Raw genomic sequence first — 22,228 nt, 5'->3', positions numbered from 1 at the left:
CTTAGTTTTGTCATCATCAAAAAGGGGGAGATTGTAAGATCAAGTTTTGATCTAGTAGTACAACTCTATGTTTTGATGATTACAAGTTAACCTTTTGATATGAACAATTGTGGTACTCTAACGTGTTTTTCTGAGTGTGGTATTTACAGGCTCTGACCTCAACTCAATCTCACACAAATCAGAAGCACTGTGTATAAAGAGCGACCCAAGCAACGCTTTCGCATTCACCATGTTCAGTATGAACAGTGGAAAAGCTTCAGAAGTTCTGAAGTTATACAAACTCTGATGTGGACTCAGTCACTAGAAGTTCTGAAGATCCAGAAAGTCTGATAACCAAGAAACACTGAAGGCTCAGATATTCTGATGGTGTAGAAGACTCTGAAGATCCAGAAGCTGATTAGTGAAATTCTGATGTCCAGAAGCAAGATACTCTGAAGACCATGTACTTCCCTCTGAGTTCAGAATTAGAAGAAACAATGGTCAGAGGATCTGGGCTTTCCCTCTGACTCTGATCAACCGGCTTCACAAGTTCCAATATGAAGCATTCCCCTGATCAGAAGTCTCCTAGGTTTAAAGGTCAAGTCGCTATCCAAGTACAAAAGCAACTGTACCTCCCTGACGACCTACCTAACAGTCTCAGACATAGCAGAAGCTGGATTTTCCAGAACTGCCCTCCAACGGTAGCATTTCCCATGCAACGCTCAACCCTAATCCTTGGAGTATATAAAGAGGCTGAAGACTGAAAGAAGCGGCAAGAAGCATTCACATACGCGCAAGACAAATTCAAATTCTTCTAAGCTTTCTTTCATCTGAAATTCATTGAGTTTACTATTAGTTTTTTAGAAGCAAATCTCTTGTAAACAATTCTTTGATAAACAGTTTGTTTAGTTCCTTTAGGAGATCAAGGTTGATCGGATCCTAGAGAAGACTAAGAGAGTGAATCTTAGTGTGAGCTAAGTCAGTGTAATTGTTAGTCACTTGTAGGTTTCAAGTGCAGGTGTAACTCTTACCTGATTAGTGGATTGCCTTCATTCTAAGAAGGAAGAAATCACCTTAAAGGGTGGACTGGAGTAGCTTGAGTGATTTATCAAGTGAACCAGGATAAAATCCTTGTGTGCTTTTCTATCTCTTATCTTTAGCACTTAAGTTCTCGAAAGATTTGTCAAAATCTTTAAGGTGGAAGCTTTATACTGAAAACGTTATTCAAACCCCCACCTTTCTACCGTTTTTCATACCTTCATAGGTTTCTAGGGTGGTTGATGGAAGTCAACTCCTATGTTCTGGGTCCCACCATTGTCCTTTGTGGGAGTGTGGGGCCGGACCTAGGTATTTCCCAAGTTCCCAGAACAATTTGCACGTTAGAAGTGAATCTGAGATAAATTGCTAATGTCTAATAGTGTGTTTAGATTGAAGCACATACTCAATTACTGTTTTTTTGGATTCTTCCAAAAAATATTCATGGAGCCTCTAATTGTTAAACCAAACACGCTTTGAGGGTAGCTTTGTGGAGAATAAGGGATTCTAACATGTTTAACCGTATATTTACAAAACTAAATACAATCTCCCGAGCACCATAGAAGAGAAATCAAAATTAAGATCTTCGAAAGGAGAAACACTATAAAAGATGCATGACAACAAATAATCAAAGCATTGACAAACAAAACCAATTTGAAGACTACATAATGATTTCCATCAGAGAATAAAGTATTTAATCACAACTATTGACTGAGAAATCAACAATTGTGATTAGGATCATATACTTATACATGTACAACACACTATGTTATTCTTAAAAATCTCAACTGTTGATTTATCAATCAACGGTAATGAGAATTTACTTTGCCTTCTAAATTGAGTCTCTTAATTTAGAGGAGCGAAATTATATTGAAGAGATCAGCTTTCTCCTCGCAACCATTAATTGTGATTAGGTGCAAATTGATCTTCCAAGAAGAGGAAGTGGCTACTTTCTCCCTCAAGAAGGCGCACAACCTGAAGTAAAAGTCATTAGATTTAAATGTAATATTCACTATATAGAAAATAATTGAAGATATATATTAGACCAATATTAGCAACACTAATGCTAAAATTTAATGGCGTATCAAGAAAAGAAATATCTACTAACAAATATTAGTTACCTCTCCCATTGAGGGTCTCATATTAGGCTTTCTTTGCATACAAAGGCATGCTGCTTTAGCCATAAGGTATAGTTCATACGTGTCACATGATTCACCAAGACGAGGGTCAAGCATTTCATGTAAAGCCAACTTCTCAATAATTGGTTCAGCCTAAATATTTCAACATGCAACAATTTATCATGGTCATTGAAATTGAAATCTTGTAAGATTTCTTTTTTTAGTAGTGGTAAAAATTTCAAAAAAAGCTATGAATATGGAAGAATTTAGTGAATATTCAAAGACATAAAGGATGGAAGATACCCATTGTCGGAGAGATTGCTGGTGTTTTTCTGGATTATTGGAATTTCCTACTAGGCGTCCTGATATCAATTGTATCAAAATAACCCCAAAAGAATATACATCTGTCCCTTCAGAAACAATACCCTCTTCAGCATACTCTGGAGCAAGGTATCTACATGGATAACAACAAAGCTTGTTTATTTTTGCCTTTATTAAAAGTTTGGGATTTTGAAGAACATATATAATTTGGCATATGACAACAAAAGCTTGAATAGAGTCTCACCCTAATGTGCCCATTATCCTTGTTTGAAGAGGATCATCACCAGTCTTCCATTTGGCAAGGCCAAAGTCACCTAGCTGCATTATAACACATCACTTAATAGAAACAAATTTTGCATATTAAGAGTTATTTTCTCTTCAATCTCATTTTCACACACTTTTTTCTTCTTATCTCATCACTCATAATATCACTTATTTCTTTATCTTTTTAATTCTTATCTCTTTCCTTTGAGTGTAGAAGGGATGAGTGTCAACAAATATTTTTCTATTAAATAGAGATTTTTTAATCATATCTCTAATCAATATAAGCATATTCACTCGAGGTTTAATATGATGGAGGTGTTTTTTGTTACCACTCCGGTTTATTTTTCACTTCAAATAAATTTAGTTTTGTTTTAATAAAGATCCCTTATCAGTATGAGATATTAATATTGAACATGACATGTCATAATATATTTGGTACTATGGAGACATTTCCTAATGGTTGAACGTTGCTCGATCTAGGATTTTAGGTTTTGTCCAGATGGAGGCAGGATTTTGGGTTGGTCTATTTTGAATGGTTAGTTTGCTTTTGTTTGTTTCGCTTTTGTTTTGGCGGAGGTTTGCTTCTTTAGTAAGATTTTATGATCTTTATTGAGAGGAGTTATACACAATAAATATCTTTTGCTTGTATATATTGATCATGAATGTTCTCACATTAAAATAGTTCTATAATGTTTCCATGAAATATTTGTTTTTGTTTAGTGTCCATGAACCTTTTCTATGATATTTTCTTTTGATGATAACCATGAATCTTTTGTATTAGAAGTCGGAGGTGACATGTAATAAATTTCAAAATTGTTTAAGGCGTACTTTACCATGGGAACAAAATCATGAGTAAGGAGTATATTGCTTGGTCGCATGTCGCGATGAATAATAGGACCCCCACGACATTCCTCATGTAGAAAACGTAATCCCTTTGCAGTCCCAATGGCAATAGCATACCTTTGGTGCCAATCAAGAACTGTTCCAGTATTTTCTGCAGTAAAAAATGCCAAATAAATGCTTAATGCTTTCAGTGGCGATTATGGACACCAAAATATATGCAACATCTTCAACACCTATAGATTTTGTGGAGGATTTAAACTGCTATAAATTTTAGAGTTAATTTTTTTTCGCCAGGTTCATGAGATTCTATGATCTTTTTCGAAAAGCTTTAGTGAATACATTTTTTAAGACAAGTGAATGGTCAAATTGGTCTAAAGTGTTTGTATCTCGAAAGTTCGTTCCTGAAAGAAGGAAATACTTAATTTAGGAATTACTGTTGTAAAATTTCGGTTATAGGACTAACTTGACCGATGTTTTATGTGATCATAACGACTAATTAACTTGACCAACATTTTACTACATTGGGAACTAATTAAATTGAGTATTTCCTTTTCTCATGGACGAACTTGCCCGCTGGCCACACTTTCAGAGACTAGTTTGACCGTTTACTCTTTTTAACTCTTTTCTAGGCTTGATCATAAGATAAAACAAAACAGCAATAAGCTATAACTACTTACCAAATAAATGCCAATGGAGACTCTTATTGCAGATATACTCGTATATCAGAATGTTTTTCCGTTCTTTGCAGCAATAACCCAACAACATCACTATATTCTTGTGTCGAGCAAAACTCAAGACATACACCTCAGAATGAAACTCAGAAAACCCTTGTGTGCTTTCTTCTTTCCTTACCTTTGCAGCAATTTGTTGTCCATCTTTAAGCACACCCTTGTAAACATGACCATAACCACCTTCACCTACTAAGTTATTCCTTGAAAAATCATTAGTGGCAAGCTGTATCTCAGGATAGGTGAACCTCATAGACTCATTGATAGACAACTCAGTCCTTGTCCCACAGCCATTACAGAGAATTGGTGCATCTGATGACTTTGGTAGAAAATCACCTTGGTTTTGCTTTTGGCCAATATGAGAAGTAATGAATTGTCTGTACTCTCCTTTGGTGCTCGTACCTGGAGGACATTCAAACATTTATTTATTTCAAAGAACTAGTTTGGAAACAAAATCGAACTAACTACAGTTCCTATCAACTATGTGTGTGATCGGATAAAAGTTGAGTATAATATAACGAACTTCCAATTGAATTCATGAGAAGAGTTTCATTCTCTCTTTATGTGTGAACATCAGTTTTCATTAATGCAAACTGATAACCAAATACATATATATATATATATATATATATATATATATATATATATATATATATATATATATATATTGTACCATATATGGAATGCTGATGAAAACACAAGAGTAAAATAAAATGAATTCATAAAGTGACCAGATATGAACTAATAAAACTACAAGGAAAGCTTTCAAGAATAGGACAGACTGAAGTATTCGGCTTCCCTGCTGTTAGATTTTCCTAAATTCATTGCAATCACAACTTTATGATGATCTGATTAAGATTTGAAGACTCATATTTAAAATTCAATCTTATATCTATAATCAGTTTCTGTTAATCTATGTCGTGTGAGCTTAATTGGACAGTTATGTGTCATAGCTGTATTGAATTTAGGAAAATTTAACTGTAAGAAATCCAAATTAACAGACCTGATTTTTCTATCTTAGCAGAAGATCCAAAATTAGAGGAGTTGTGATCCCGTGACCTGTTAGTGTGTGAATGCTTTGTGTAGCTCTTAATCGTGGTAGAGCTATCAGAAGAAGTTATGGAACGTGGATAACTTTTGCAAGAGTGAATAGAATGATCAAAATCTTGGTTACTATGATATTGTGATAGAGACACAATCTTGGATAAGGAATAAACAAGCTTTGTTTCTGTGACAATTTTATCATTTGAGTAATGAGATCTCCATATGTCCAAAGACAAGTCATCTTTAACCAATGCCACCTTACAGGGCATCTTGTTAAGGTGGAATCTCAGGTCGCGCCGAAGGTATCTGTTCAAATTTTCCAGGTAAAATTGAAAATCATTAGAAGAAGAAAGACAATAAAAAGTGTAATTAGCATTGGAATAGAGATGGTAATACCTATCAAGTACAATCCAAGATGCATTATAGTTCATAACCTCTTGTAAAATAACCTGTCTAATTGGAAAACCTGCAGTGACTTGAACTTCAATGCTAACCTGCACATGAACATATAATTATAAATAAGGTAAAAATTAGTAACACTTGAAAACATCTGCTCTTAATTAGCATGATACAATTTAGAGCCACATTAAAACGAGTTGCAGAAGTAATTATATGCTTTTACAATTTGTATTTATAATTTTGAATGTGTTGATTAATAGTATTAGCAAATTTTGAATGTGTTGATTAATAGTATTAGCAAAAAGTATATGTTACCCCTACATTTTCAAAATCTTCATAACTTGATAAAAGCTCATTTGAATACACATCCAATTTCTTTTTGACTTCTTCCTCCATTGAACGGAAGTTTGTACCAGCAAAAGACTCCAGGCAAGCTAATGTCTGGTACCCCACTGTTAATGCAAACAAAGGTAATAGTCAGATAATGAGTAGAGTACATATATATTGAAAGAAAAAAATAATTTATATTACTATATTTTTCTTCTATATTCACAATCATGCAAATATTAATGGCTTAATTAAACAATAATATAATGAGTGGTGATAGGTGAACTTACGAATTTAGACAGACAATCAATCAAAGTGATGGTTATTAACCGACGCAAATATTAGCGGCGGTTAAAATCCACCTCTAAACAAGAATGTTGTGCGAATTGGTATGTTCACTTAACATTAGCGTAATATAATTGTTCAAAACCCGAGTTAATTTACAAAATATAGTATGTGAGTCGAGAGTTAGCTCCAGCATCATGCTTTCTGTCAAGGGGAAGCCGGGCCAAGTAGTACAGAGTTACCAATCACCACACAATTCATGAGTAATTCATGACATCACAATTAATTAAGAAGGAACCAAACTACCCAAACAAGTAAAACCAATCAAAAAATGTAGAAGAAATTGCAAATTGCAATAACTATCCAATTCTATATAATTAGACACTTACTAGGGTGAGACACCTTATGCAAGACACAGAGCACAAGCAACTTATCACCAGCAGAGAGAATAATACCCTTGGCCCGAACATGATCAACTACAATCTTAATCTCGTGCTCATTTCGGTCCCTGGTGGCATCACACGCAACGATCACATAAGAGGGATGACGAGGAGGACTCTCCATGTCTAATTAATATCTATCTTTGCTTCAATGATGAGCAACGTTGACACAAGATGGTGTGATGCTTAAAAACACATGAACACATCATGAATTGGATATGGATTGGAAGAATGGAAATGAATGATATTGGACCAATGATTCAATGATATTTGTCTGCCAAAAACAGTACCAGTAATTTTGCTCCAACTGTGAATGTTGTGACAAGAACAAGGAAGACAGTGGATAATATGCTTGGGTATATTCAGGGAAGATAAAAACAGGAAGTGTGTGCCGCTTTGGACAGTTTCAGCAGGGAGGAGTCTACGAGGAACTTGAAGGAAGACATTTTGCTTACTGCTTGCTTGCTTGCTGGAACATACTTTCCAACCAATACCTGGATTGATTTTCTTTCATCCCATTTTCACCCGATATGATATGAGAGTTTTTATGACCAAGCGATCTAGAGTTCAATCTTTACTACATCCAATTTTTCTAATAAAAAGTTGAATTTCCGCACATGGTAGGTAGCTTGTGCATTATTCACGCCTCAAGCCCAAACAAGCTATTGCGTGAAGGAAGCTATTGCTTGAAGGGGCGTGTTAGAAATAACAATATAATCATTCATGTGTCATTTACCTAACAATTTAAATTTTTGGCTTAATTAATTCATGACATTTGATCAAATCACTCAGACGAGTTTTGACCGAAAGGGGAGAACGGCGAGCTTCATGTTGATGTGATGCCTCCCTCTCCAAGAGAACACGAACTCCTCCGTTGTTGAGCCTCTCCATTGCGATGAAACTCCAACACCCAAGCTAGAAGGGGAGAGAAGCAGGAGGTAGGCGATGTAAATTTTAGTGTGAACCTTAAGTGATGTTAGACTCGCCTTCTATAGGGTTAAGTATTGAGGGTTTGAGGTTTGGATTGTCAAGATGAGTACTAGGGACAACTAATGAGGGGAGCAGTTGCATCTTTTGACACGCCGCCTAATCCAACGAGTGCGGGCATGTTTCTGTCCTGTAGCGAGGGCTTTGAGCGCCATTGTCTCTCCTTGATAAGAGGGTTAAGGACCTCGGATGAGATGTGGCGGACGGTTGTAGGGAGACAAACAGTTTGTGATTGATGCCACCGATCCGATGTAGCTTGTGCATTGTTGGGTGAAGGATGCAAACAATTTTGGTAGACAAATATGGTCGGATGTAGGGTGTAATCAGTCTAGGGTACCTTATGCGTGGTCTGATACGAGATGCAATCAATTGTAACGAATGATATTGGATTGCTTAGGTATGAAGCCTATCCTTCGACATCATTTTGTTCCGAGGCATATGCCAGATGGTGGGTCGGATCTAGATTACCAAGTGTGGCAAGGTTTGGGGGCATCGATCGTTTACCGATTACCGGAACATCACCCCAGCTAGGATCCTCTTTTATTGCAAGATGATCCAACTAGTGTCATTGACCAATGTAATATTTAAATAATATAATTATTTTCTGTTTTTGAAAACAATCTCAACCATCTAACAAACAAATCAACAACTCTGTTCCCGTAGGATAGCTCAAGTGGTAGGAGCTGAGAGACATATGGGTTGGGTAGAGGAAGGTCCAAGGATCGATTTTTGGCGGGTGCAATTTATTTTTCCGATGTACCAAAAAAAATAAAAAACAAATCAACAACTCTAATTAGGATGGAGGGCTGCCGCAAGAGATGAGCTGTAGAGGATTCAGGTTCTTTTCACCCACTTTCTCTTCTTATCTTTCATTTTTTTCTCATGACTCATCATATCTTTCACTTTTATTCTTATATGTCCATGCACGATATGTCTTGGCCTCTAGGTCTAATTGATGGATTGGCTTCAATCTTTGATTGTTTGAAGAGATAGGCACTTACAAAAGGACTGTAACGCTCAAATCAATACCTAATTGAGGGGTACATAGAAAGTATACATATTTTTTTATGGGACAAGAAGATTAGCCTGTGCATGTGCAACTCAGGTTTGTCAGCTTCCTCTTGAAATGGTAAATGGTCGGTCCCTCTTGAACTTATCCCCTGTTCCAAGTGTTTGGTTTCATACTTGATTCCAGGGACTAAAAGATATATATGTAAAGTTAATGTTGCGTTAGAATATTGTGCTTCCAATCACAATACATAATTTAAAGGTGAATGACACAAGAAGCATTGAAATAATTAAATACCACAAGAACATCCAATCCATTTTCCACTTTTACAGTCAGATTCTGTACAATATTCATTTGAATTGGCAATATCTACAAAGGAACATCTGAAGGGTAATCTTTCGGGTGCTTCTTGATGGTTTCTCTAAGTAGATTTTCTTGCTCCTGAAGGTTTGATGGCACTTGATCATAAACATCATGAAACAAGTCCTCAAGTGGAGGTTTTTGTGCTTTCTCTGCCACCTGAATCGCATTCATTAACTGCAGAAAAAGTAACATAAATCCGAAACCAAAATGTCAAACGAGTTTTCAGTTAATTTTTTATCAGAATCAATTCTGACACTTAGAAGCTCCTACTTACAAAAGTTTCTCGTCAGAATTGATTCTGGCTTTAGAATCAATAGTAGAAGGATTTCCAAACATGCTATTAATTGCAATGAACAAAGTTAGTTAAATTCACCTGCTTCCTGACACTGCTCCTAAGCTCTAATTCATCCTTGTCACTCCACCAGCCATTCATTTCCACCCATCTTTTGAATCTATTTACAGGGTTTCTTGCCATCTTCCAATATTCAATCTCATCAACTGGCCTGTACTTAGTTGAATCATCAGATGTAGAGTGGTGTCCTACTCTATAAGTGAGAGCCTGAAGGTTTATTCAGCATGAAATTGGTGAAACATTGAAGTGAGATATCAAACAAGGATCATCATCTTAGCATGAAGGAAACTCAATCTCACCTCAATTAGAACTGGTCTTTGTTCTCTTATAGCGATTTCACGAGCAGTATGAACTGCACTATAAACAGCAAGAGCATCATTTCCATCTACTCTGATACTCCAGATACCATAAGCTTGGCCTTTAACCACAATACCATCACCTAACCAAGCAGGAAATGCATAAGTTAATTCCAAGAGATCTAATACCTAAAATAAATCACACTTACATTAAAGTATTAGATTTGTTCAAATAAAGAGAAAAGCTTTGTAAGATATCAAATGAGGTTGGATCCTCTAAGTGACATGACCCCTCGAGTCTCAGCCGTCCAAACATGTCATTGGACAGGATCTGAGCCCAATATCAAATAGGGATTTAGATCTTCTCATGTAACATAATGTCACGTTATAAATATAGGTGAACGAAGATGTCCACAAAATTTCAACTGACAAGGTCATAGAAAACCTCAACATGAGATGATCTTGATAAAAAAAAAAAGAGATGTCAAATAATGGAAGAATTTGAAGTGAAGTTGAAATAGTACTTCGAAATTGTTCTTCAGTAGGGGTACTGATGGCCCATCCGTTGTTACGACAGATAAAAATAACAGGGGCCTCCATAACCGCAGCGAAATTCATACCAGCATGGAAATCTCCCTACAACATTTGTTTGTGATCAGATAGTAACAATTAGCATAGTGATTTTCCATACTATTACTTGTTGAGAGATGTGTCATCATCAGCACTAACCTCACTAGTACCTCCATCTCCACAAAATGTGACAGCACATGCACTTTTCCCATCCATTTTAAGAGAATAAGCAGCCCCCACAGCTTGAGGAAGTTGTGTTCTGAATCAAAACATGAACTTTCTCAGAGTGCTTTATGTCACCAATAAATAACAATGAAATTGCAATGATTATAACATGTTCTAGTATGGTATCTATTTCTTACGCAATGGGGGATGATATAGTGAAGTAATTAAGCTCGTTAGACCCGTAATGAATAGGCATCTGCCTGCCTTTTCCTAAATCGCTAGTGTTTCCAAAGCACTGGTTGGCAAATTGTTGCAGTGTGAAACCACGCCACAATAGAACTCCAGGCTCCCGGTACTAGCAGAGAAAATATGATGCAAATTATCATTAATTACCAACAAATACATAAACATATTTGTGATACAAAATTGTTTAAATAAGTTTAGTCTCTCATTTTATACTTAAATTTGATTATGGTCTTTGATCTCTATTTTTGCAAATAACTTTGGTTCCAGACTTCGTTTTATAATATTACACTGCTGCTAACTGGTGATGTGACTAACATATGGTCACATCACGAATGTCGCATGTCTAGGTTCTAGATTAATCTAATATGGACTATTTTGTTTCTAAGTTGGATCTAATCATTAGCAGTTTTGATAAAAGAAAAGTATTTAGAGATCAAGAAACAAAAAAGTTAAGAGTGTTTTTTTTGGCTTAATCCAGTTTTTGGTCCCTATCCTTTGTCATAAATATGACTTTAGTCCCTCGCCGGAGTAAAGGTGGGGATTGGTCCCCAGTTTTTGGCAAAATAATTGGCTTTGGTCCTTCCGACCGGTTGGGTCAACGCCGGAGCTCCGCCAGCTGACGTGGCCCTTGCCACGTCAATTAATGAGCCACGCTGGATTTTTTTTCTTTTTTCATTAAAATTCTAAAAATAAAAAACCATAATTAAAAGTTAAAACCCTTAAATCTCTTCTTCTTAATTAATCATTCACCTAATTAAATCATTCATTTATTTAAAATAAAATAAATCAAAGTAGTAATGAATTTTCAATTTTGCTGCATCGTTGTCCCCAATTCCCCCTTTTCCATTTCCTTCCCTTCATAGCAACGCCAACCACCGCCATTATTGGTGGTTTCACTCAACGAGCAACCCTTAATTCCTTCATTCATTGATTATCATTCCCTTTCTTCTTCGATCTGCTTCCATTCCCTTTCTTCTCCACCCACAAACCCATTTTCTCTTCAACACCCAGACCTCTTCTCTTCTCCACTCACAAAACCCATTTTCTCCAAACTCATCACCGTCATCCTCTTCTCTTCGTCTATCAGGGTCTCTCCGAACCCAAAAAACCCCCCAAGTCTTCGATCAACTCTCTGCCACCACCACACCAAGATCTATGTCCAGAGTTTTGGGTTTGGTTTCTGAGTTTCCTGGCTTCATTCCATGGTTTTTGGGTTCAATTGCTTTTGATTGCTAGGGAGAGATGCTATGTGTTTAAGTCATGAGGATCTCTGTTTTTGGGTTCAATTGCTTTGATTTCTGGGTTGGATTGTTTCTGGGTTCTCATAGATGTTTATGGGATCTCTGTTTTTGTGGGGGTGGTTTGACAGTGTCGTAACATGATGATGGGTTGAAGATGATGGGTTGTAGACCAGATCTGGGTTTTTCTTTGCAAGTATGAATTCGGTTTTTTTATAATGATGATGGATTGAAGATGATGTTGATAATGATGAAGAAAATGCAATGAATGAAGATGATGTTGTTAGCTAATTTAATTATTAATTAGTGTGTCTTAAATTTATTTTAATTTAATGAAAAAAGAAAAAAAAATCCAGCGAGGCTCATTAATTGACGTGGCAAGAGCCACATCAGCTGGCGGAGCTCCGGTGTTGACTCAACCGGTCGGAAGGACCAAAGCCAACTATTTTGCCAAAAACTGGGGACCAATCCCCACCTTTGCTCCGGCGAGGGACTAAAGCCATATTTATGACAAAGGATAGGGACCAAAAACTGGATTAAGCCTTTTTTTTTTAATAAAAAGAGATAGTCATTGATCTGATCTGGAAGAAAAATATGCAAACATAAGATAATTTTGAACAGCAGAAAGCAGAGAGTGTAATATAACAAAATAAAAAGGAGTTGAATTTGAATAGGAGCATGAGGGAATTTCAGTGCCTAAGGTCAGAAATAATTCGAGATGGCAAGCAAACCTGAGGCAATACAATATCATCTGATGAAAGAGCAGCTGCAGATGCAATGTTAACTGCTTCTTCTCCCATTGAGGTAAGGTAGAAGGAGATTCTACCTTGCCTCTGCACTTCATAGAATATGCTGTCCATTGTTTGAAGAGTTACCATCTCAGAATACATCTTCACTGCCATTTCTTTGCTAACCTGTTGAACAATGGCCCACACATTATTCAACAATCAGTTCGATTAAATTTTGGCTATAGAGAATTTTGAACTGAGATACCTGTACATAGTTGCTGTGATTCATGGGCTCTCCATTGTCGTCAAGAACTCGATAACAAGGAGCCCTCTTCCCAGAAGACTCAGAAATGAATCTCATTTCAGAAGTAAAAGCAACTTTCCCTCCAGGAAAATCAATGACCTGACATAGTGAGAGTCAGTGTTAAATAATTTTCTTAAACCATTGGATGATCTTCATAAGCGCCCGTTCTTTAGTGAGTTTAGTAGGTTAATAATACAATGTACACTCAAAACTAAATGTACATACATCTTTACTAGAGATTGAATCATGTCAAGTTGAATCGGCACAATGGGTCACAGGTTTCGAATTTAACTCTCACATCCCTCATAAGTAAAACTTGAGAATTCGAATCCCTACGTCCAAGCATGCCACTAACGCTCTGTCCAATAGTTTGAATGTGTTTTCTCTCCGTTTTGGATTGATTCACTAAAATGAGTCACGTCTTCAGTTGATTTAGATGTATGAGGATGTAATTTAGGAAATTCACAATGATTTATGATTTCCATACTAATATTAAGGGTGTCAAGTCAATATTGTCCAACTCATTAGAGACAAAACATTGTAAGTTGGGTCAAACATGATAGCATCTTGAGCCCAAAAGAATCTGAGTGGATAAGGAGTAAGGACTGATTCAGCTGATGAAAATGGGCCGAAAAGGAACCTTAAACGCTCAGCTAATTTTGCTCGTTCAGAGATAGATTTTTCTTAATAAAGCAGGCGGAGAATACAATGCAGAATATGGGTCTTAATGAAACCATTATCCATTGACCAAAAAAAGAGAGAGATAGATTTTCATTTCAATATGGCAATTGTTCTTCTCTTAATAATGTTATATAGTTGAAGTGGCGTTAAAAATAATACATATACTAATTAAGAGAAATTCTAATGTATAATATATGAGAAAAAATGTTTTTCCAATTTTTTATTTTATAAAAATATTAAAATAGAAGTATTCTGGAAAATTAGTCAACAAAAGCACATGCAGTAGCTGTTAAATTAGGCATGTGTGTGCATACTGCATTCCGGTGACTTTCAAGAAATAATAAAATCATTTTCATAAAAAATAATAATAATAATAAAATCCCACATGGGATTTGTAAGGGTCCACATGGAATTAATAAATGTTTTTTTTCGTAAAAAAACATTAAGAAATGCCATACTCATCACAAAGGGATTAAAATAAATCCTACCTTTTAGGTATGCCTAAAAAGAAATCCTACATTTTAGTTTTCAATGTGATCTTAAATTTTTTAGAATATGACAGTCTACACATTAATTAAACACCTCCGAATTCACATGATTTAGGAAATAAATATAAAAATTTGTAAAACAATTTATGTTAGCCTTCCACTTTGAAAACGAGTAATAATTTATACACTTTTCATTTTCTCTTGCATGTCATTTTTACTTTTTTTCTTGTTTTTTCTCTCCATTTTCTATCACAACACAGACCCTAATTTACTACCCTAATTTACTGCTATTTTCTTCATAACAGTTTTTTTTATAGACAAATGTTAGTTATTATAAATGTTAGTAAATTAAACCCTCATCCGGGTTCGAACCCGGCACCCTTCACCCCTCACCCCACCCAACCCTTGTGTCTCTAGCTACCCTTATGTCTCTAACTCTTACCACTTGAACTACCATTCGAGAACATTTTCATCATAATAGTGAATATAGTGTGTGAAGAGACTATTATTAACGAAAAAAAGTAAAAAACCATCCCGTTTGAGTTGATTTTCCCCATCAAATTCAAGGGAGTTCGGGGTGGGTACCCACATATAGGAGAATTTTCGCCACGTTTATAGCTGCCAAAAATTAGATACCCATATAATTCTAACGAGTTTGACAGGTTTACACTCCTCTTGTCATCTCATTTTTATTTTTATTTTCAATTTCTCTCATTTATTTTTATGAGATCTCACGTCACACATTACTCTTGAATAATGCTGTGTTTACCTTCTATTTCCACTTTGGGAAAATAAGAAGAAAAAAAAATGAAATGAATGATATAATTTATGATTTGACAAAAAATGCATATAGAAGAAAAAAAAACAAATAGAAAATTTTAGAAAAATAAGATGAAAGAAAATGTGAAGTGTGAATAAATCATTACTTAAATCTCAGCTTTATTTCTATCTTTTTATGAAGTTGTAAGGTGAAAGATATGAAGAGGACATTTTCCTAATTCAAGATCTTTCTATGAAGTTATAAGGTAGAAAGATATAAACAGAACATTTTCCTAATTCTAATTAATAATATTGATAAATGTTTATCAAAATATTATATTATTAGTATTACCCACTCATTTACACTTTCACTATCATTTTTAGGATTTCTCATCTTTTTCAATCATATTATCAATCACATCTTTTATTTTTTTATCTTTTCATATATATATATATATATATATATATATATATATATATACCAACCAGGTGTGTGGTAAGTAAGCTAGACTCTTAAAAAAAACAATCAAAAAAAAGTAAGCTAGACTCATTAAGGACAAAAACATAAGTTTAACAAATAAATAGATCATTTATTGGAAGTGACACCTACAACTTACTTTCAAAAAAAAGACACCTACAACTTCCTAAACAAATGGACATATCCGTATTTAAATCCATAAAAAATATCACATCATTATTATTTTGATTTATTTATTTTGGTGAATATATCATATCATTATATATCTTCTAGTCTCAAATCAAATGGTTTCTCAATTTACAGTAAAATCTCATCAAGACGATTAAAACAGACATAAATGGGGTAGCTAGTTATTAATTATAAATATAAATGACGATTTTTAATCGGCATTTTCTCCCCCAAGTTTCAAATCGGAACCGTAAATCAATCAACTAAGACAAAATACTAACCAACAATCACTTAATTTTTTGAATCAACTTATTAAAAAAAAATGGAGAGATCAAAAAATAATTATCACCTGATCATGATCATCTTCCTGCAATTCCAACTGCGCCTCAGCTTTGGTTGATTCATAGTGAGAGAAGTAAGAAATAGTGGCTGAGTTGTTGCTAATGTTACCCGGCTGTGATGCATGTGGTGATCTCTTAACAGCAGAAGGAAATGAGGAATAAGAAGAAGAATAAGTGTTGTTGATAACAACTGATCCTAACAAAAAGGAGAGATTTTTGTGATGAACCAAGTTTCTGGCTTTTCCCAATAACCTGGATGCAATCATCGCCATTTCACAGGGAAAACTGAAGGATCTTGATTAGAAGTGATTGATTTTATATATCAAAATCAAAGAAGAGTGATTAAAATTTATAAAACGAGTAGGAGTGAATTAATGGTGGTGGGGGAGTGAGAAGGTGACAAGTTTTACAGCACACTTTCTTATCTACGAGGTTGTCTATTGTGGATTGGGGCAGCCAGCAAGGACATACATTAATGGAGATGTGTCGTGAGCTTACAGAAAACCTTTTTCAGTTTTCATGTTAAGATGGCTCTCTTGCCGTGGGGCCACGTCAGATTCATGTATCTATCGTCGTTATCCTCAAATTAAACATGATTGTTGGTACTTGGTAGGTACTAGGTACTATAATTTTAGAGTTGTAATTTGCATTTACATACATCCATCCGAATACATCTACTTTTTCTCATTATTTTCTATATTTTTATCACATTTATCGTATATTACGTTCATTATCTATTTTTTTTCTTAAGATGGGTTAAAAGGTACTAGAGATATTAAAATCACCCTTTTATATATAATAAGTCAATCCTCACTCTTAACCATTTTTGGATAAAGTTAAGGTTCTCAAATTCTAATATTTTTTTTTCTACAATGAGCTATGATTTATTCACTTATAAGATGAAATTAGAAAAAAGACATATGTCCTCGTAGGATAGCTCAAGTTGTAGGAGTTGGGGGACATATGGGTTGGGTAGGGGAGGTTCAGGGATCGATTCCTGGTGAGTGCAGTTTATCTTTTCGATGTTAAAAAAATGCATATTAATTTAGCTCTAATTGAAATGATGGTGGGTTACCCAAAAATCATTAAATAATACTACCTCCGGTCCTATTTATAAGCAAAAAAAAAATTCACATAGTTTAAGAAATGTAGTTAAACTAGATAAAATGCATTAAATATGTCTTGAATCAAAATAAACTTCCAAAATTACCCTTTGTTATTAGTGTTGGAAAGTGGGAAAGAGAGAGAATAATTAATGAGACACATTTAACAAGTTAGAATTAATAAGGGCATCATGGAAAAAAATAATTAATATAGCTCAAACTTTTATTTGGTTCTTATAAAAAGGACTAAAAATTTTCTTCTCTTTCATGCTTATAAATAGGACCGGAGGTAGTAATAAATGGACAATTGGATAGATGATATAATTGGCAACATTTATTTTCTTTTGAAGATTGTTTTACTGTTTAAAGTTTAAACCGTGGTATCCTTAATGTAAGACCTTAATACTTTCTTTTATGTTCTGAGTTGCATATCTAAAGGGTGAAGTTTGTAAAAATGCAAAATTAAAGTGACATTTTTATAGGAGATCCAATTAATAAACAAAAAATATGGGCCTTGATATCATTTTTAAATTCAGCTTAGGCCTAACTCCAAACCAAATTCGGCTTAGACCAAGTTATGAGGGAGACTGCATAAACCTACAATTTGTGGCAGAATTTTAACAGGAAATTCATCCCTATAAATACTAAGTTCTCAAATCACTTTTTAATCATCTGAAAGCTTGAGTGAGCATTCCAATAGAGATAATATAATATTCTAATGTAAATTTCCGTGTACTCCTATTTTAAGAGAGAGGGTAATTGTTCTCTTGCATTTATGTTTTGTTTGGTAGTAGAAGCTTTGGGCAGACAGACATGGAAAAGAGAGTGAGGGAGGAGGGGATGCAACACTTTTGCAGGGTAGTAGTTGCATGCCCAAATCAATGTCATCATTCTCTTCGAGAGATAGAAGAAAAAGTAGAGGTATAAGTTGAGGACAAAACTAAGACATAGTTCAATGATGTTTTTAGTGTTGTCATGACAACATGACATGTGGGTTAGAAAAGAGAAATTTGAGAGAAGTTATTACATAAATAAAACTAATACAATATTTTAGAAGTGAATGTCTGAGTTTTCACTGGGCAACAACACAGAATATTGTATCTAAATTTGTTCATACATTAACCTGGCATTGCCAATTAAAACATCAGCTAAGCATGAGTGGAATAATAAATTATTGCAACACTAGGTAGTAGGATAATATCTTATTAAAATAAATACTAGATAAATAAACAAAATAATTAATATTGCCAAATTACCCTCACTTTTGAAGGGATGAATTCATACAACTTACTTTACTTTTATAAGGATATAATAAACTTTCACATACATTATATTTCACAATTTTGGCACATCTAGTCAAGTTAATATAAAAAAACAGACCCTAGAGACAAAATGGTGAGATGAGTTAATTTTACACTGTGATAATAACTTACTGAACTCTATTTTTTTACTCAGTGTCATCCCAGGCAAGAAACAAATATGTATTCTCTAGCTGCTAGCATACAACTTTTAGACATAACCTTCAGTCTCCATCTCCCATACCAGTAAATTCAACAGCAGATAAAGATCCTTGCCACCATAATGCTGTAACTGATTTGACTGAAAAGTGTACCCATGGTTTTTCATTCCAAACCAACTGCATCCAATGAACTCTTTAGTACATTTTTGTTCCATATCCTTCCTCACTCGAACCAAGCTCTCCCATCTTTCCATCATCTGATATGCCTGAGCCAACACCAAGTAAGGAAAGGGTGCCTGAGGTTCCCTCTCCATTATTTCCTTTGCAACTGTTTCAATAACTTGCAAGTCTCCATGAATTACACAAACAGAAAGAATTAACCTCCACATGTCAAGGGTAATTGTATATGGCATTGTTTCTACAATGTCAATGGCTTCTTTTAGCATACCAGCTTTACTCAACATCTCCACAACATATGTATAATGTTCTTCCCCTGGTTTTACTCCAAATTCTGTCTCCATTGAGAAAAATATTTTTATTCCTTCATCAACAAAACTCCCATAGTTGCATGCTAGTAGGACTGCAGCAAGTGTTATTCTATCTGGTGCCATACCTTCTCTAATCAATTCCTTGAAGAGATCCAGGGTCACAGAGACTTTGCCATTGTAAGCCAATCCCATCATTATAGTGTTCCATGATACCAAATCTTTTATTTTCGTTTCATTGAAGATATGCAGGGCGTCATCAATAATTCCAAATTTAGCATACATATGAACAAGTGTACTCGCAAGAACTGCATCTGACTCGAAACCCAATTTCGGAACCAAAGCATGGATTTGGATACCCACTTCTACTGGTAAAAATATGGAAAAAGAACTCAGAAGACAGCTAACCATGTATTCCGTTGGCCGAATATTCTCCCTCAAGGTTAAAACAAAAAGATGCAGGGCATCTTCCCCTAAATCATGTGTAGCATAGCTTGAAATCATGGAAGTGCACAGAGCTGTATCCCATCGATCCTGTTCTGTAAATAGCCGAACAGAATCCTCCAATCTGTTGCATTTGGAAAAGAGGTCAATAGCAGCACTTGATACAATGCTATTATAAACAAATCCCACCTTGAAACAGAAGGCAAAAACTTGCTTACCCTTGTCCAAATCTCGCAAGTTAGAACAGACACTCATCAAAGTCGAACACGTAAACTGGTCAGGTAACAACTCCGCATCCCGCATCTTATAGAAATGCGCTAGAGCCAGCTCATGGTGCCCGGCTCTATGACAGGCCCACATCAAAGAGTTCCAAGATATAATATCGATCTTCTTCATGGTCAAAATCACACTAAAAGAATAATCAACAAGACCAACCTTCCCATACATTGCTATCAACGAATTTCCAAGAACTACATTAGACAAATCCATCCCACTTCTGATTATCCTCCCATGAACCTGCTTAGCATGACAGGGACTCGACACCAGCGACGTCAGAATGGAGAAAGTGAAACTACTCGGTCTCATACCAGCACCTTGCATTTCAACAAACAGCTCCAATGCATCACTAGAAAACCCATTAGAAGCATAACCTGAAATCATGGAGTTCCAGCTAACAACATCTCTAACAGGCATTCCATCATACAGTTGGCAGGCATTGCCAAGCTGCCCACTTTTGAGCAACCCTTTTAAGCAAATGTTCCAGGAAGTGGAATTCTTGTGAGAAATATCATCAAACACCTTCAAGGCATCGTTAATGTGGCCCAAATCGGAGTAAAGATCGAGACAGCGATTGCCCAAATAGGTGTAGGTGTTGAGACCCAATTTGAGGAAATGGGCATGCACGATTTTGACAAAGTTAACGGATTTTTGAGATAAACAGTGGTCTAGGAGAGTAGAACAATAAGAAAGTGATGTGTAAGGACCTTGTGTTTGCTTCAAAAATGTGTACATACAAATGATGCGCCCACAGCTGCAGACACAAGCACGGTTGAGAGTGAACGATAGCACTCCAAAATCAAACACTGGCTTATGCACAGCCTAGAATCTCCATCTCTGCCTCTGCTGTTGACAGTTAGTTTCACATCTTCGGAACAAGGCTTCAACTGCTTACTGCGGTTGCTCAATGCAACTATGCAAGGGTAATGGTGATTCCTTGACCAAAAAGGAAAAAAAAAAGTAATGGTGATTGCAAAGTTTTCTTGAGGACAATATGGGAAAGTCACTCAAGCCTTTTTCATAGAGATTTCATTCATACTCTCTTCCATTTTCATCTCATTTTCACTCACTTTTCAGTTTTCTTCTTATTTTTCACTTATTTTTCTATTATATATCTCATTTTCTCTTTTATTCCCTTCTTTTACTTGGTGTAAGTGTAGAAAAAATGTGAATCAAAACTTACTCTACCCCTACACTACCCAAATCTAAACTATTAGATAATCTAATTTTCATCAACTAAGAGTATTGTGTAAAAAAGATGATGAGAGTTATTTCCGTTCAAAATCAACTGGGCCCTTGATTAATTTTAGGGTTTCTTCGACGACTTTTGTACTGGCTAAAGGGTTTTATTTTGCAACATGGTTTAGTTTGGTGTATTAGCCTCTTAGTTTGAGTGAGCATACTTCTTGTCATTTTTGCTTAGGTATTTGCATTGGGTTATCACTTGTTAGATTTATTCTTTTTTTTTTTTTAATAGTAGATTTATTCTTAAATTGTAAGCGATAGTGTTATTGGACAAATATATTTGAGAATTTATTCCAAACATATTTGAAAAAAAATTATCATCAATTGTATGTGTGAGTTTGTTAATTAATTTATTAGTACTATAATCCTCTCTAGTAGTGGACTTTTAATTGCACAAAACCTCAACTTTTAAATATATCATTTTATAATAAAATAATGGAACATATAATCAAAATAAGTTTTTAATCAAAGTGCATCTTGTGTTATTAGATTGACTCTAGAGAATTTGTATGTTATTACTTTTTTTGGTACATTGTTTATGTTATTACTAATTACTAATAAAGTGATGCTAGTCATTTTTTATAATAAAATTCTGTATTATTTGTTTCATAGTTGAGAATGTTTATCATATCATTAATAAATAAATGAGTTTACAAGTTCTACACATGTGGAAAAAGTAACTGATAGTATCAGTGTTGCAATTAATAAGTGGCCTTCCTTCCCAAAAAAACTACTATAACAATAAGTAGTCAAATAAATAAAAACATAGCAAAAGCAACTAGTTATTTTTTTGAAAGAACTAGTTGTCAACAATCAATAATTGGATTCAGATTTCTTCTTGTCTCTCAAGCCTCTACATCCATACAAATCACCATCAAATATTTAATTTGATAATTTACTTTTCATTTAGATTAATCTTAGTCATTGAATAAAGGAAGCAATGGTTAAACAAGGAGGAGGTAGGCTATGGAGAATCTTATTGGAGAGGATTCAAACATCTAATGACCCCCTCAATGGGACATATCAGCAGCTAGTCTTCTGATTGTGCAACTGATGCACAGAAAAATGTGTTGTGCAGACTACTACATCCATTTTGTGCTCCAATTTTACACCCCCAATAACAACCGGAGATCGCTGTTAGCAGAGGAAGAAGATTGCTATGGTATCCCTTCTCCATCAAATTTCAAATTCTTTTTCAGATGATGTGAACAATAACTGCAAGCTTAACTGACTACATTACATGAATCTTCGAACTGGACT

The 22,228-nt window shown here is 35.0% G+C and overlaps 3 protein-coding genes across 3 annotated transcripts; all 3 read right to left on the bottom strand.

Moving 5' to 3' along the window:
* Positions 1-1,646: 1,646 nt before the first annotated feature.
* LOC130731978 (proline-rich receptor-like protein kinase PERK14) lies at positions 1,647-7,224 on the bottom strand. The gene is made up of 10 exons (XM_057584126.1): positions 6,733-7,224; positions 6,053-6,183; positions 5,729-5,826; positions 5,292-5,638; positions 4,238-4,690; positions 3,551-3,711; positions 2,698-2,771; positions 2,436-2,586; positions 2,136-2,285; positions 1,647-1,989 (listed from the first exon to the last, which is right to left on the bottom strand). Exons 1-10 carry the CDS (start codon positions 6,905-6,907, stop codon positions 1,915-1,917), a joined length of 1,815 nt encoding a protein of 604 aa, XP_057440109.1. The 5' UTR covers positions 6,908-7,224; the 3' UTR covers positions 1,647-1,914.
* A 1,835-nt stretch (positions 7,225-9,059) lies between these two features.
* Positions 9,060-16,417, bottom strand: LOC130739935 (2-oxoisovalerate dehydrogenase subunit alpha 2, mitochondrial-like). Its single transcript, XM_057592415.1, has 9 exons — positions 15,965-16,417; positions 13,003-13,140; positions 12,741-12,923; positions 10,723-10,880; positions 10,520-10,619; positions 10,315-10,426; positions 9,794-9,933; positions 9,516-9,701; positions 9,060-9,316 (listed from the first exon to the last, which is right to left on the bottom strand). The coding sequence occupies exons 1-9, from the start codon at positions 16,226-16,228 to the stop codon at positions 9,149-9,151; spliced, it is 1,449 nt and encodes a 482-aa protein (XP_057448398.1). The 5' UTR covers positions 16,229-16,417; the 3' UTR covers positions 9,060-9,148.
* A 1,919-nt stretch (positions 16,418-18,336) lies between these two features.
* Positions 18,337-20,677, bottom strand: LOC130739919 (pentatricopeptide repeat-containing protein At1g43980, mitochondrial). The gene has a single exon (XM_057592393.1). It carries the CDS (start codon positions 20,456-20,458, stop codon positions 18,569-18,571), a length of 1,890 nt encoding a protein of 629 aa, XP_057448376.1. The 5' UTR covers positions 20,459-20,677; the 3' UTR covers positions 18,337-18,568.
* Positions 20,678-22,228: the final 1,551 nt, after the last annotated feature.

The sequence above is a fragment of the Lotus japonicus genome, chromosome 1, assembly GCF_012489685.1.
Source record: "Lotus japonicus ecotype B-129 chromosome 1, LjGifu_v1.2".
NCBI classification, from domain to species: Eukaryota; Viridiplantae; Streptophyta; class Magnoliopsida; order Fabales; family Fabaceae; genus Lotus; species Lotus japonicus.
Note: the sequence above shows the minus strand (reverse complement) of the source record. Positions and strands in the feature narration are given on the sequence as shown.